The 15743-nt window shown below is 34.9% G+C and overlaps 1 protein-coding gene across 3 annotated transcripts in view; it reads right to left on the minus strand.

The window, feature by feature from the left end:
• Positions 1–734: 734 nt before the first annotated feature.
• LOC119002450 (killer cell lectin-like receptor subfamily F member 1) overlaps positions 735–15743 on the minus strand; it is a 32088-nt gene continuing 17079 nt past the window's right edge. For 2 of the 3 annotated variants that reach the window (XM_037068367.1, XM_037068365.1), the window contains 5 exons: positions 11734–11865; positions 7423–7577; positions 6657–6769; positions 4202–4377; positions 735–1817 (listed from right to left, as the gene is read on the minus strand). In XM_037068367.1, the coding sequence (XP_036924262.1) occupies positions 4212–4377; positions 6657–6769; positions 7423–7577; positions 11734–11865 (566 nt within the window). In that variant the 3' untranslated portion in view covers positions 735–1817; positions 4202–4211. The remainder of the gene's footprint in view (positions 1818–4201; positions 4378–6656; positions 6770–7422; positions 7578–11733; positions 11866–15743) is intronic. The other variant, XM_037068366.1, reaches the window with a different exon arrangement.

The following is a 15743-nucleotide window of genomic DNA, read 5'->3' on the forward strand; positions in this document are numbered from 1 at the left end:
CTGTTTTTCTTTTCGAAGGGGCGGGGGGGGGAGATGTAACATTCAACTATAGTGGGGGTCTGAGTGGGAAGTTGGAAGTAGCCTCATTGGAGCCCTTACCTAGTAAAACCATAATTTTCCCCAATTTCAAACAAGCACACAAACACATAAACATACACATTCCAAAAGAAGTCTAAAGGTAAAAATTTGCAAGTGCCATAAATTATCATTGTCCCATTTATTCCTGAAACTTTTTCCACTAAGAATCTCCTAATTTACATTATTTAAACTGATTCCCTCCCAACAACTAGAATCAATCTGTAGTCAAAAGGTAATATTAACTTGGAGGACTAGATGATCTAAAAATAACTCAAAATACTTTTGAGATGATCTCTCAAAAATACACACATAGATATATAGTGGAAATAATAAGGCAAGCTTTGACTTGTATTAAGACTTTTAAGCATGGTTAATTAAATTCACAGTAGTTTTTAGAATTCTCACATCAGAAGTTCACAAGTAAAACATTTCTCTATTGCTACTCAATTTTGAGAATTTAACGGGAAATATGTTATGAATAATCCTCACATAAGAAGAAAAGAGAAAAAATGAAGCCAAATTGTTTAAATTGTCTTTAAATGTTTTAATATTTCATTATTAAAATACTTTTTATTGAATTTATTGAGGTGACACTGGATAGTTCACAAAACCATACAAGTTTTAAGGGGACAACTCAATAAAACATCATCTGCTCACGACATTTTGTGCTCATTGCCCAAACTAAAGTCTTTCCAACCCCATTGATCTCCCACTTTGCCCACTTCCACCCCCCTTCACCCTACTTTGCCTCTGGCTATCACCGTACTATTGTCTGGGTCTATGTATCACAAAAATATTTCTTGGCTTAATCCTTTCACTTTTTTTCACCCAGACCCCCAACTTCCCTTCCCTCTGATAACTCATAGTCTCTTCTATGCACAGTGTTTCAAAGAACATTGATAACTTAGCTTTGAATATTAGAGATCTCTTAATTTTCCATTATTTCCTCTCCCTCCTTCAATTGTAACTGCTCTCCAATCATTTTTCCCACGTTGCTTAAGTTGTCACACTAATGAAATAGGACATATACTAAATAAACATGGTTTCATGTTCCCTGTCTTTAATTTTTTTGAGTTGAAGGTTTTCTATTTCATTTCTTATAAACTATAATTACTTCTGTCCAAACAAAAGTATTTGAAATAAATATATTTTTAAAATTCAGGTATATCCTTAAGTTTTACTCTTAGGGGATTGAGGACTTTAAAATAGGTGTCCCATTGATAAACTTATATTTTATTAACAAACATTAATGTAGTCATGTCTCTACTCCAAGTCTCAATGTAAGTTCTAGGTTAAAAACAAACACCAACAGCAAGCAAGGAAAATTGTATTAATTCGTGCATATAAACCTAACACTGACCTTTACTTAAGAAAATAGAGTGGATTGTTTCTCTATATGCAAGTTATGCTTGTCTACACTGGGGAAAGATTGGCAAAACTAGTAAAACGTGGGCTGGGAAACTCATAGAATATGTTACAAATATATATTAATATAAAAGGTACTTATTTATCATCCTTTATACATCATTGTTCTAAACAATAATAATGATTATTGACCTTGTATAGCTTACAGTGCATTAAAAATCAGTTAGGGAAACAATGGCCAAAAAAGAGGGTACTATTGATCGATGTTAAGATTAGATAAGTACAGGGAGCTATGAAAATATTTACCAAATTTTGTCTGGAGTGGAGAATGGTCAAAAAAGTATATTCCTCCAAATGACATTTAACTAGGTCACCTGAAAAATAAGCAAGAATTTAAAAAGGCGAGTAACACAGAAAAAAAAAAGTTTGTTAAGCTGAGGCAAACAATATCTGATTAGATTAGAGGCCTGAGACAGCATCATGCATTTGAGGGACTGAACAAAAATTAGTATGTCTGCATCCTTATACACATGGAAATGAGGAAGAAATGAAGAGGAGCCAAGATACAAAGGGTCTGGTAGGAGTTGAAAAAGGTTTAAGCAATGACATGGCACTGAAAGCAATTAGGTAGTGAACAGTGTGGTTTGATACAAGGTTTAGAGAGTTGCTATGTCACAATACAAAGAATTTATTTTGGCAGACAAAACTAGAAGCAAACAAAAAGATTGACTCAGTAATCCAGATGATAGGGTAGGTATGAAGATACGTAAATGAATTTCAGTGTAGTAATATTGACAGGACTTAAATTAGTGTTTGAATACTGAGAGTGAAAAAGTAGAAGTCATGGCTGACTCTAAGGACCCTGGCTTAGACTAGTATAGACATGTTTCTGTCATTAAGTTAGTGAGTTTAATTTCTAACATGTGAAGATTGAGGAGCCTTGAGCTGTCCAAATAGAGATGCCCAATGGGCAATCCACTGTAATAAGGTTTAGGCTAGAAATAAGCATTTGGGAATTATCAGTAAATCAGTGGCAATTAAAATTATAGAGTGGACAAGTTTAGCCAAGAATTTTGTATGATAGAGAACCCACACAGAACTCTGAAAAACAACAGTACTTAAGAGATCAGAAGAGGAAAGAGACATGGCAGAAAAGAGCAAGAAGGAATGTCTGGAAAAGTAGATAGCAGCTCAAGAACACTTCATGTGACCAATGCTGAAGTTAGAAAATATTTCTAGGCCCTGGCTGGTGTAGCTCAGTGGATTGAGCACAGGCCTGCGAACCAGAGGATCGCGGTTCGATTCCCAGCCAGGGCACATGCCTGAGTTGCAGGCCAGTTCCCTGCAGGCCAACTCCCAGCAGGGGACACACGAAAGGCAACCATACATTGATGTTTCTCTCCCTCTCCTTCCCCTCTAAAGATAAATAAATAAATAAAATCTTTAAAAAAGAAAATATTTCTAGAAGAAAGGATAGGTCAGTAATGAGCAAATTTGATAGTTAAAATGAATGCTAAAATGTTCTTGTAATTAGCCAGAAGAAAGTCATTGGTGACAATGTGAGAACACTTTAGTGAAATTGCAGGAAAAGCAGAACAAATTTTAGAACTTAAAGTTTTAGCTATACTTTGCTTGCTCATTCATTTTATTAGATTCCTGTTAATGGTAAGATCATATGGTATTTGTCTTTCATCGCCTGTCTTATTTCACTTAGCATAATGCTCTCCAGTCCCATCCACACTGTCGCAAAGGGAAGGAGCTCCTTCTCTCTTTCTGCTGCATAGAATTCCATTGTGTACATGTACCATAGTTTTTTGATCCATTCATTTACTGATGGGCAAAGGCACTGCCCAAAGACATTGAAATTAAGAACAGGCTGACAATGATCAGAAGGGAGAGAGGAGGCAATAATGGGGGGGAAAGGGGAAGGGATTATAGGAACAATTATAAAGGACATACGGACAGCAACAAGAGGGGGTGGAAATGGGGGAGGGAGGCAGGGAAGGAGGCAGGGAGAGCTGGGTGGTGTGGAGGGGTGGAGGGAAATGGCAGAAAACTGTACTTGAACAACAATTTTTTTAAAAAAGAACTTGAAGTCTTAGACAGAAAGAGAAAAAGGGAAAAACCAACAATGTTGATGTTTTCCCCAAGGTGGGAAAAAATGGACAGAAACTAGAAGCCACATGTGGTTGAGGGAAATTTTTCTTGTTGCTCTCTTGAATGTTTAGTTGCTGATATAAAAGGAACTATAAGAAGGGAGGGGTAAGAGAGCAGATAGTCAAGAAAGGGAGTTCCTAGAATAATTAAGAGATGTAACCCTGGCTATAGACTTGGAAATTTGATTTAGACAGAAAGAGAGATACCACTTTTTTTGGAGATATAAGAAGAGGAAAAAGTAGTAAGATGTAGACAAATGTGTAAACTCAATGGTATAAAGTATAGGAATATATCATTTAATATCTTCTCTTTTAAAAACAACATTAAAAAAAGCTCCTCTGTAAATGGTGGTTGAGAGGCTTAAGGAGAGAATTATTGAGTAGATAAAAGGATAGTTTCTCTCTGAGATAGTTACTATCATAAATGAGAGATGACTATCAAAATATAATGTGAATCAATTGAGGATGATTGCCTGGATTTATAGTGACACAAATCTACAGCACTGTCATCAGAATTATCATATATTTGTTGTAGAAATGAAGGGTTTCTACATAAATGCGTAAGGAATATTTGTGAAATTTTTTGTTAATGGGAGAAATACCTGGGTCAATTTAGAGGTCATCATCTGAAGAAATCACGTCTTGACAAATCCAAAAACCTTGAGTGTGACATTTTTCAGAAAAAACGCCCTTCTTTGTTATCGCAGCACAGACATTGTCTTCAGACTTGCCTGTGACTTGAAATCTGTAGAGGAAGAGGAGACCTGTCTTCACACTGCTGAAAACACAAAGATGAATATTGTATGCATTTTCTCTCTTCTTAGAAAGAATGTACTACTCTCCAACCTGGAAATCTAAGGCAGTGTAATATTCAGACAAAGAGCGTACATTAAGCAATCATTTATTTAATGAAGACATTGTAACCAAAAATAATCAGTTGTAACTAGAAATACTGCATGGAATGAGAATATGAATAAGAAACACTGGTTTCCCAATGCCATGTAATTATATAAAAATAAAGATCTTAAAAGACTGCTATGGTCTAACTGTTTTAGTCCCTAAAAACAATGGCATTAGGAAGTAGGGCCTTTAAGAGGATACACACTGGCTATAATGAGTATGCCAATATATTTTGTAAAATTTGGAGGAAGACTCTTCACTTTATCATATATAAGATGAATTCAAAGTTGTTTCTCAAGCTGTGTGCTATGGTTTAAATGTATGTGTTCCCTCCCCTCAAATTTATATTTTTTTCTTTTCTTTTCTTTTCTTTTTTAATTTATTTAATTATTTTTCAAGTACAGTTTTATGTCTATTACTCCCATCCCATCCCACCCTCCGTGCTACCCCCCCTCTCAAATTTATATTTTAAAGTCCTAATACCCAATGTGATAATATCAGAAAGTGGGGCTTTGGGGGTGACTAGGTCATGAGGGTGAACCCCTCATGAATAGGATTTGTTCCTTATCAGAGAGGCACTGGAGAGATTCCTGGGCCCTTCCACTACTGAATATATAGGGAGAAGACTCCAGCTACAAGCCAGGAAGAGGGCCCTCATTGACACGTGACCACGGTGGCACCTCAACCTTAGAATCCCCCTAGCTAGAACTGTGAGAAATCCATTCCTGCTGTTTAAAAACAAACTGGCAAGCAAAATATAGCCAGATACATTAAAATCAACAACAACTGATAGTAACCAGAGGGGAGGGGAGAGCAAAATAACAGGAAAAAGGGAAAGGGAAGTAAATGAGCAAGTATGAGGGACCCAGGGGCAGAGACAAGAGGAAGTGGAATTGAGGGTGGGAGATGGGTGTGGGTAGGGCGGGGAAAGTGGTGGTGGGAAAATGAAGACAACTGTATTCAAACATCAATAAAAAAACTTTCTGTTGTTTATAAGCCACCCATTCTATAGAAAAGCAGCCCAAGCATTCCTGAGGCCAATCTTCCCACTTTTGAAGAAAAATTCATTTTGTTACTCCCAAAATTCCTGATTCAAGCTTTTTGAATATCTGCAACAAGTTAATGATAATCAATTCTCTTTTTTTAATTTTTTTATGTAACTCTTGTTCAAGTACAGTTTTCTGTCTTATATTCCCAGCCCTTGATAATCAATTCTATAGCATACAATATCATATTTATTATAAAGATTTAGAAATATAACACATCTACAAGTATACATGGTTTTCAAAAATATTAAACCAGCTTTCTGTAGAATATATCGAACTATTGACATTTTCATCATCCAGACCTAAATCCCAAATGTCACACATTCCAGAAATCTTCCCTCATTATTTGTGTATAATGAGTCTCCTTGCGTCTACAAGAGATCCCGAGAAAGAGTATTCTTCGGCACATCTAGACTTCACAGGCTAAAAGCCGGTGACAGTAACCCCGGCTTTTCTTGGGGGAAAGAAAGTGAAGAACGTGGGAGAAAACCTCTCCTCTTCTAAATTTTTAAACTCACATAGACACCTACCTCAACAAGAGAATATCTGTTTATGTGTATACATACAGATATGCTCAAATCTTTCACCCTTAACATGAAAGAAGAAAAATTCCTGTTTTAATTCTGATTTTCCATGATGTTTAAACTGACATTGTGTCTCTTAAACAAATAAAACACAAGGGATCTAAAAAACTAAAATATTCTTAATTTTAAAAACTAGATTACAAATTAGTAATTCTAAGCAAGTTTGCATGGAGGTTATTCTGTAGTATTTCTTAATTATCAGAATTCTTCTGTTAATCAAAATAGATTATTTTATGAAATTTAAGAAATATTTTGTAATAATTTAAGTTTAGAAAGTTTTTATTGAGTATAATTTTCTATTTATACCTCAAATATTATAGGTAGACTAAAAAATCCAAATATGAAAATAAATTAACTTCGGTACCTTCATTTTTCTAGGAAAAATTTTCTACACACACATTAACAAAGATCAACATCTACAAATTATGAGGACCAATCGCCCATCTAGAGTTTCAGGAGGCTCCCACAAACAATTGGCTGCTGGGATCTTATATTTTCCCAGTGGTACTCAAAGGTCAGACACTCACAGTTGTGGGTTTAATGGGGTTCCATCCAGCCAGGTCCAAGTCTTTTGTGGATGTGTAATGTTTAATCCAATCCAAAAGTAGATTCCATCCTGTATACTGTTTTGTATGAAATCCTGTAAAAGGGGTTCCAGAGGAACTTAACTGGGTTATATCTACTGAAATAGACCCTTTGGTTCTTTCCAGACTTTAAAAGGTTTTGATATTTATCTCCCTAATTAGGAAAATCTTAAGAAGACTACAAAGAAGGTGTAAAGCAAAAACAAGGAAGGAATAAGCCCGTCTAAAGCAGCAGCAACTACACACAGATTGCTTTGTCTACCAATGTGCAGTCTTACAGAAAACTGATGCCTATGGCAAAATGCCACACAAATGAAATGAAAGCCCTACATTTCCTGCCCAAGATATGAAGGATATTTCTGAATATCTGTAATGCTTTTGATGAGACCTGAGAGAGCTCCTATCTTTCTCACCAAGAGATAATGTGAAAGGATACCATGGATAACCTAGTTTTGCCGTTTACTTAATGACACAGACAAGTTTGTACAACCTGTCAAGTTCTGCAGATTCTTCTTATGAAAATGGGGAAAATACCATGCAAGTCATAAGGTTATTGTAACCACTAAGTTATATAACGTTTATAATATGCTTACCATAGTTCCTGCCATACAGCAGGAATTCAATAATTCAATTATTAGTACTATAATTCTTGGATTATAAAATACACCCATTTCTTCCAGTTTTGGAAGGGCTAAAAATTAGCTCTTACCAGTTCAGCCTTGTCTTGGATCATCAGAAGATGTGATTTCATTTTTAAACAGGATTTTTGGCTATCGATCCATGATTTAAAAGTGTAAAAAAAGTTGTAACTTTTCCCTTTTTCCTGCACCCAACCATTAGGGCACAAGTTTAGTCTAGGGTTTCCTGAAATGACAATATGTATAGAAGTAGGAATCAGAACAAGGTTTGAACATCAAAAAAAAACAAAAAACAAAACAATTTTTGCACTAATTTTATAAACTATTTCCTTTAAAGTAAATATTTTATTCCATCTTTAAGAAACTCCCCCTCCACTTATAGAAGAGATAAATGCAGTAAGTAATTATTGTTATTATTTACTAAGTAATTACTACATAATAATTTAGTACATGAATATATATAATTTTTTCTTGTAAGAAACTTAGGAAATCTATGAAATTATTAACTCTATGTTCCTCATTTGTAAATAAAGATACCAAGGTTAAGCTTAAGTACAAACTAGGAAACTAAAAGTTAAGTGATTTACTAAAAGTCATGTAACTAATAATAGGGAAATTTAAAATAAAACAAAGAGCTTGAATGGCATCAGAAGCAAACTGCTGTGAAAAACATTCATTTTCGGAGTCCTTTTTTACTGCAAAAGAATGTATTTCTTAACACGTGTATTAGCAGCTTTGTAAAACAAATTCTTCAACATGACTACAGTGTCCACATGCCTCAATGACCAATAGACTTATCTCTGTATAAAGGAGAAACTTGAAATAATTAAAATAAACCTATATCAGAAACAAGTTCACATAGGTTTCAACTGAACTAATGATTCTTTTTATATTTTAAACTCAGTAGGAGGTACATAAGTATTGATTGTATTCTATTTAAATTTTTATATGTCTTAAATATTGCATATCATTTTTAAAATTTATTTATCTTTAGAGAGGAAGGGAAGGAGAGAAGGAGAGAAATATCAGTGTATGGTTGCCTCTCATGTGTCCCCTGCTGGGAACCGGCCTGCAACCCAGGCATGTGCCCTGACTGGGAATTGAACCGAGATCGTGTGGTTTGCAGGCCCTCACTCAATCCACTGAGCTACACCAGCCAGGGCAAATATTGCTTATCATTTTGAAAATATTAATAAATTTGTATAAAAACTTATCTGATATGCTTACATTAAATGAGATGAACATGAAAATACATGCTATAAGATACTCTATATAAAAGTTAGCTTTTCCCACTACAGACTGTGGGAGCTATTTATGAGACAGTATGAGAAATTAGATTATTTCAAGAAAATATTACACTTTAAGTTTCTCTTTTGAATCATTAAAGTATCCTAATTCTTTACAACACTCTCTCCAAGGGATTTCATTTCATAAGTAATGACAAAAAAGTGGTCATTGAAATAGCATATTAATAAAATAGGCTTTATCTATATTTACCTGGAAAAATATCCAACAGTACACCTGAGACCAAAGCTGGAGAAAAACTTTATTTTTACTGAAGTTCAGTATCATATTATTGATGGAAATAAATGACTGAGCTCTCGTGCTTATTCAGAGGTTTACTGTGATATGCCCTTTGCAATGGTAGCATTTTGCATCTACAATAAAACATGAATTATTCATTCCACTCTTTATCTGCCTAAAAGTCTCATACTCACAGCAATAAAGAAGCCTAGGTTTCTGCCATTACAGTAAAAAGAAAAATAAATTAATATATTGAAATTATATTTATTTACGGTATAGGGGACTCTTATTGACATGCCAAATGTAAGATGATGCAAATGGTCAACAAATAATTTTTGTGTTCCATAGCACTGGGACTCCCATCAAAGGGAGTCCCCCCAGTGGTTGAGGGGAGCCTAGAAATCTAATGTATGGGGAGGAATATGGGAATTAGCAGAATAAGAAAGCACTTTGTTTACCTATTAAAGAGTTGAAGAATTAAGTCTTAAGGGAAAAATGCAATCAAAAACATAAACATCCGTTATATTTTCATAGTGCATTCTATCATTCTATGGCCTTCAGTATTTAGTGAGAATGCATTTATTAATTGTCCAAATTTAACATAAGGAGTAGAAATATATTTTAGTATAATCCTTTGTATTTAACCTGTGCTAAAGTTTATGGTTTGTGGTAGGTTTTTTACTTCCAAGTTAATTGTAAATTGTGAGAAAATGTTAACTTTTATTCTACAATAAACACTTATAAATAAGAAAAAATGAGCACCTTAATTTTTTATTTTAAAGGGAGGCAAAGACGGCGAACAGGCAGTTTACAGAGTAAAAACCACGAATATCCAATATATATGATTTTGCATTTAACTTCCCTATTACATAAGAAATACAAAGCACCAACGATGATTTTATCATATTTTATTAGCATGTACAACCTGAACTATGTGCGTATGTGTGTGTATGTTACAAGGGTTCAGAGGGTAAGAAGACGAAATGGAGAAATAAATATTCAAAAAACATGGACTTGATCAGCATGATTAATGACTTAAAGTTGGCAGAGTATACTGCCTCATACTACTTCGTAGAGGTTTGCTTTGCTGGAGACGAGGACAAAGGAGAGCTTTGTATTGTGAAAAATTAGACTGCTATTGTAGGAATCAAGACTCAGAGGACATTGTAGAATATGGTAAAGCTTAGACTTTATTCTAAGGACCATAGAAAATCACTGCAGAGTTCTGACTACAGGAATGCCCTGGCCGCTGATCTGCAATTTAGGAAGATGCTGATGGCTGCAGCACGAAGTGAATAGAGATCTACAGAGTGTCAGTAAATTAAAAACCCCTCCCTTTATTAGGGATCCCCAAATGCGTTACAACTCGATCTTTTGACATTATAATTTTAAAAATTAATTAACATCTTAATTGCACATTAAAACAAGTAATGAGTACAAAAGCAGTAATCACTATCATACAGAAGTGGCATCTAGTGGATAAAAATAAGTTTAAAACACTAGTACATCTTTGAGTGGCAGAGTAGAGGACAATCACACCAGCAAAACTACTGTAGGCCAAAGCACCTCGAAGTTTCCCACCAAATCATCTAAGTCCCTAGCACAATTTCCTAAAAAACTGATTTCATTTTAAATTTTCATGCAGCTATTACATGCTAACCCTCAATGTATTTGTGAGTTTGATTTAATACGATGCTATCTAGATTGCTTTCCATCAAATACATATTCCAGGAATATGACTCTACACTCATCAAGTGTCATCAAGTAATTATAGTCATTATTATCATATCATCATTAAACCTTACTTCACTTCCTGTACTCACCTTGCCTTTAGAGATCCTAATGCCTCATGTAAGAAGCTACTCTTCTGCTAGGAAAGATTTCATCAGCTTAAAACTGCCTATGGCAGTGCGATTTGACTCTGTCTTTACAATCTCACACATTGATCATAACATTCTTAAAGGCAGAAATTTTTTCTAAATTTCTTGCTGTCTTGTCAGTAAACCAAGTATTTTATATATGCCTAATAAGTATATAAAGTCAAATAAATTAATTAAATTTTGAAAAATGGAAAGAGATAGCCAGTGATAGGTTTGTTATCTAGCAAGGGACTCACAAAACTTGAAGTGGCAGCCAATTGGTTCCTGGAGACAGAGGTATTTGAGAAGAGTTTTAGCGGTGGTAAGGTGAGCAAATCAGCAGTAAGCATCGTCTAAGCAGTGAACCCGAACAGATTAACAAGAAGCAGGATTGGAGGTGAGAAGTGAAATAAGAAAACTGTCTTCAAAATACTGAAAGGGGTCTGAATACATCAGACAAAAGGTATTTCATTTTCATATAAGTATTATTCTAAGCTGAAGATATTTGAGATTCAGGAAGTGCTCTTTAGAGCTACTTTCACCTGGCAGAAAATTCTGAGAAATGAGGCTGCCATACATTTTGTCTCTGGGGTGATTTATTCCCAGGAAAAATACTGAGAGGAAACCTACCATGAGTCCCTCTGTGAGGGGAATATCATGTTCATGAAGGAGAATGGAAAGACTACTTTCACCTGCATGAACAAACACTATCATAAACTTTCTTTCTCCACTTTGTTCTAAAATAAAACATTTGACTTTTCAAAAAAAAAAGATTTCCCCATGGAAGTCATTCCTTACCTAAAATAAGTTAGGCATATAAGCCTTTAACTTCAAGAATGTTGAACTACTTCTTTTGTTAGTTCTGGTGTGCGTGTAAATAAACGTTTTTTTCCTGTTGTTTTTCCGTCAGTTTACTTCATCATCCCCCAAGTACTAAACTTTAGAGGGTAGAAGGCAAGTTTTTGCTTCACTACAGTAGAACGATATAAAATCACTTACTTGAGGAGTTTGTATCCCTGGGCTGCTTTCCGGGAAGAATATTCATACAATTGCAAGCTCTGGTTTCGTTATCACTATCAAACATCTCCACGCAGTGGTTATCACTGACAGAATGTATGCGTAGCTGACTTACTAAGAAATAAAGAGAAGGAGTAATGCTAATTAGATTTCTGCAATTTTATAAGACTCTGCCTTTTAATTATCTATTAAAATGAAATTACAAGTGAATGCACATGGCTGGTTGAAGAGAAGCCTTTTTACTAACATTCCAATCTTCTAATTTGACAAAGCAGGGACAATTTAGAAATAGATTTCCACTTGCAAAAGAGTAATCAGAAACAAACAATTAAACAAATCATCTAAGTAAAATTAAAGTATATTTAAAATTGCATCTGTTTATTAGTATAGGTTAGAATTCTTTGTGATCTTGAACTAGTTATGAAGGTTGTCTGTTTCCAGTTTTGTCATATATGAAAGGGGGGAATGCTTAACACTCTTGGAGTTGTTCTAAGGCTAAACAATAATGTGTATAAAGTATTTTTCTTATATCCTAACACGTAGAAGCTCACAACAAATAGAATCAATAACAGGTATAATTATCTACAGGGCTTATTGAACTAGAGTTCATTTTGGACATAGATCTTTTTGTTGAATTTATTGCAGTAACATTGGCTAATAAAATTATATAGGTTTCAGATGTACAATTCTATAATACTCCATCTGAATATTGTACTGTGTGTCCACCATCCCAAGTCAAGTCTCCTTCCACCACCATTTATTCCCCCTTTACCCTCTTCTACCTCTCCCACTTCCCTTTCCTTCTGATAATCACCATACTGTGGCTCAATTCCCTTCATCTTCTTTGCACAGCCCTGCTATCCACTCCCTTCTGACAGCTTTGAGTCTGTTCTCTATATCTATGAGGACGTTTCTATTGTTTGTTAGTTTGCTTTGTTCTTTAGATTCCACATATAAGTGAGATTGCGTGGTATTTCTCTTTTACTGACTAACTTATTTCACTTAGCATAATGCTCTCCAGGTCCATTCATGCTGTCACAAAATCTAAGATTTCCTTTTTTTCACAGCGAGTAGTATTCCATTGTGCGAATGTACCACAGTTTTTTTATCCACTCATTCACTGATAGATACTTGGACTGCTTCCAAATCTTGACTGTTGTAAGAAACAATGCAATTAACATAAGGGTGCACATATTTATTTGAATTAGTGTTTTGCATTTCTTTGGATATGTTTCCAGAAGTGGAATCACTGGGTCATAAGACAGTTTTATTTTTAATTTTTTTGAGGTAACTCCACACTTTTTTCCCCTGTGCCTGCACCAATCTGCATTCCCACCAACGAAGCTTGAAGGTTCCCTTTTCTCCACATCCTCACCATTTGTTTTTTGTGAGGTGATATCTTATTGTAATATTGCTTTATTTTATTTTAATATATTAGACACTATTATTTTATTATTTTTTATTGTTGTGCAATTACAGCTGTCCTCACTTCTCCCATTACTCTCCCCCACCTCCCTACCCTTACCTCCCACATTCAATTTTCCCCTACCCTCATTGTCTTTGTCCATGGGTCTTTCATACATGTTCCTTAATGACCCTTCCTCTTCTAAGCCCCATTATCCTCCTCCCCTCAGGTGACTGTCAGTGTGTCCTTTATTTCCTATCTTTGGTCATATTTTGTTTGCTTGTTTGTTGTGTTGATTAGGTTCCACTTATGGGTGAGATCATATGGTATTTGTCTTTCACCACCTGGCTTTTTTTACTTGGCATAATGTTCTCCAGTTACATCCATGCTGTCATTAGAGTAGAAGTTCATTGTTCTTTTCTGCTGTATAGTATTCCATCATGTAAATATACCATTGTTTTCTGATCCACTCATTTACTGATGGGCACTTAGGCTGTTTCCAGCACTTGGCTATTTTAAACAATGCTGTTATGAACATTGGGGTGCATAGATTCTTTGGAATTGGTGTCTCAGGAATCTTAGGGTTTAATCCCAGCAGTGGAATCACAGGGTCAAAAGGCAGTTCCATTTTTATTTTTTTAAGTAAACTCCATACTGTTTTCCACAGTGGCTGCACCAGTCTGCATTCCCACCAGCAGTGCACTAGGGTTCCCTTTCTCCACATCCTCTCCAACACTTGTTGTCTGTTGACTTGTTTATCATGGCCATTCCGACCAGTGTGAAGTGGTATCTCATTGTGCTTTTAATTTGCATCTTTCTGATGGTTTGTGATTTTTTCAAAGAACTAGCTCTGATTTAATTGGTATTTTGTATTGCTTTTTAGACTCTAATTCATTTATTTCTTCTCCGATCTTTATTATTTCCTTTCTTCTACTCACTTTGAGCTCTGTTTGTTGTTCTTTTTCTAGTTCCTTGAAGTGTAGGTGTTTATTTGAGATATTTCTTATTTCTTAAGGTAGAAATGTTATATATTTCCTTCTTAGGACTGCTTTTGTTCAGTCCCATAGATTTTGGTGGTTGTGTTGTCCTTTTCTTTTTTCAAGGTATCTTTTGATTTTTTCTTTGATATGATTGTTAACCCATTCATTGATTACTAACAAGTTATTTAGCCTTAATTTTTGCATGGTTTTCATTTTTTGTGATTCATTTCTAACTAATGATTTTCTTTCTAATGATTTATATTATTATGGTCAGAGAAGCTGGTTAATGTAATTTGATCTTCTTAAATTTATTGAGATTTGTTTTGTGTCCTAACACATGGTCTATTCTAGAAAATATTGCATGTGCACTTGAAAAGAATGTATGTTGTGCTGCTTCGGGTGAAATGCTCTAAAGATATCAGTTAAATCCATCTGATCTAGTATATCGTTTAAGGTCATTCTTTCTTTGTTGATATTTTGTCTGGAAGATGTATCCATTGATGCCAATGGAGTGTTAAAATCCTGTACTATGCCCTGGCTGGTGTAGCTCAGTGGATTGAGTATGGGCCTACGAACCACACGATCATGGTTCAATTCCCAGTCAGGGCACATGCCTGGGTTGCAGGCCAGTTCCCAGCAGGGGACTCACGAGAGGCAGCCATACATTGGTATTTCTCTCCCTCTCTCCTTCCCTTCCCCTATAAAGATAAATAAATAAAATCTTTTTTTAAAATCCCCTACTATGACTGTATTACTGCCAATCTCTCCTTTTATGCCCACTCAGTATTTGCTTTATATATTTAGGTGCTTGTACATAGGGTGCATACATGTTTACAAGGGTTATATCCTCTTGTTGGACTGCTCCCTTTACCATTATGCAGTGTCCTTCTTTGTCTCTTGCTATAACATTTGTTTTAAAGTTTATTTTGTGAGATAAAGTTACTTCCCCGCCTTTTCTTTTTTTATTTCCATTTGCATGATATATCTTTTTCCATCTCTTTACTTTTAATCTGTGTGTATCTTTCATTGTGAGGTGAGTTTCTTATAGACTGTAGGTAAACAGACAGGCCTTGTTTCTCATCTATTTAGCTACCCTGTCTTTTGGTTGTAGCATTTAAGCCATTTGCATGTAAAGTAATTATTAATAGGTACGTATTTATTGTCATTTTATTCTTTTAAGTATGTTTTTATGTATTTTCTTATTCTTCTTAAAAGAGAGCCTTTAATATTTTTGTAATACTGGTTTGGTAATAACAAACTCCTTTAGCTTTTTTTTTCTTTTGGTCTGGACAGCTCTTTACTTGTCCTTCAATTTTAAATGGTATCCATGCTGGGTAAAGTTATCTTAATTGTAGGTCCTTGCTTTTCATCACTTCAAATAGTTCATGTCAATCCTTTCTGGTCTGAATGTTTCTGTTGAGAAATCAAATGACAGTCTGAGTTCCCTTGTAGGTAACTAGCTGTCTTTCTCTCATGGCTTTTAAGATTCTATCTTTGTCTTTAACCTTTACCATTTGAATTATGATGTGGCTTTGTGTAGGCCTCTTTTAATTCATCTTGTTTGGAACTCTTTGTGCTTCCAGGACTTGTGTGTTATCCTTCATCAG

This window comes from Sturnira hondurensis, unplaced genomic scaffold (assembly GCF_014824575.4).
Source record: "Sturnira hondurensis isolate 20B ecotype Veracruz unplaced genomic scaffold, ASM1482457v3 Scaffold0017436, whole genome shotgun sequence".
NCBI lineage: Eukaryota > Metazoa > Chordata > Mammalia > Chiroptera > Phyllostomidae > Sturnira > Sturnira hondurensis.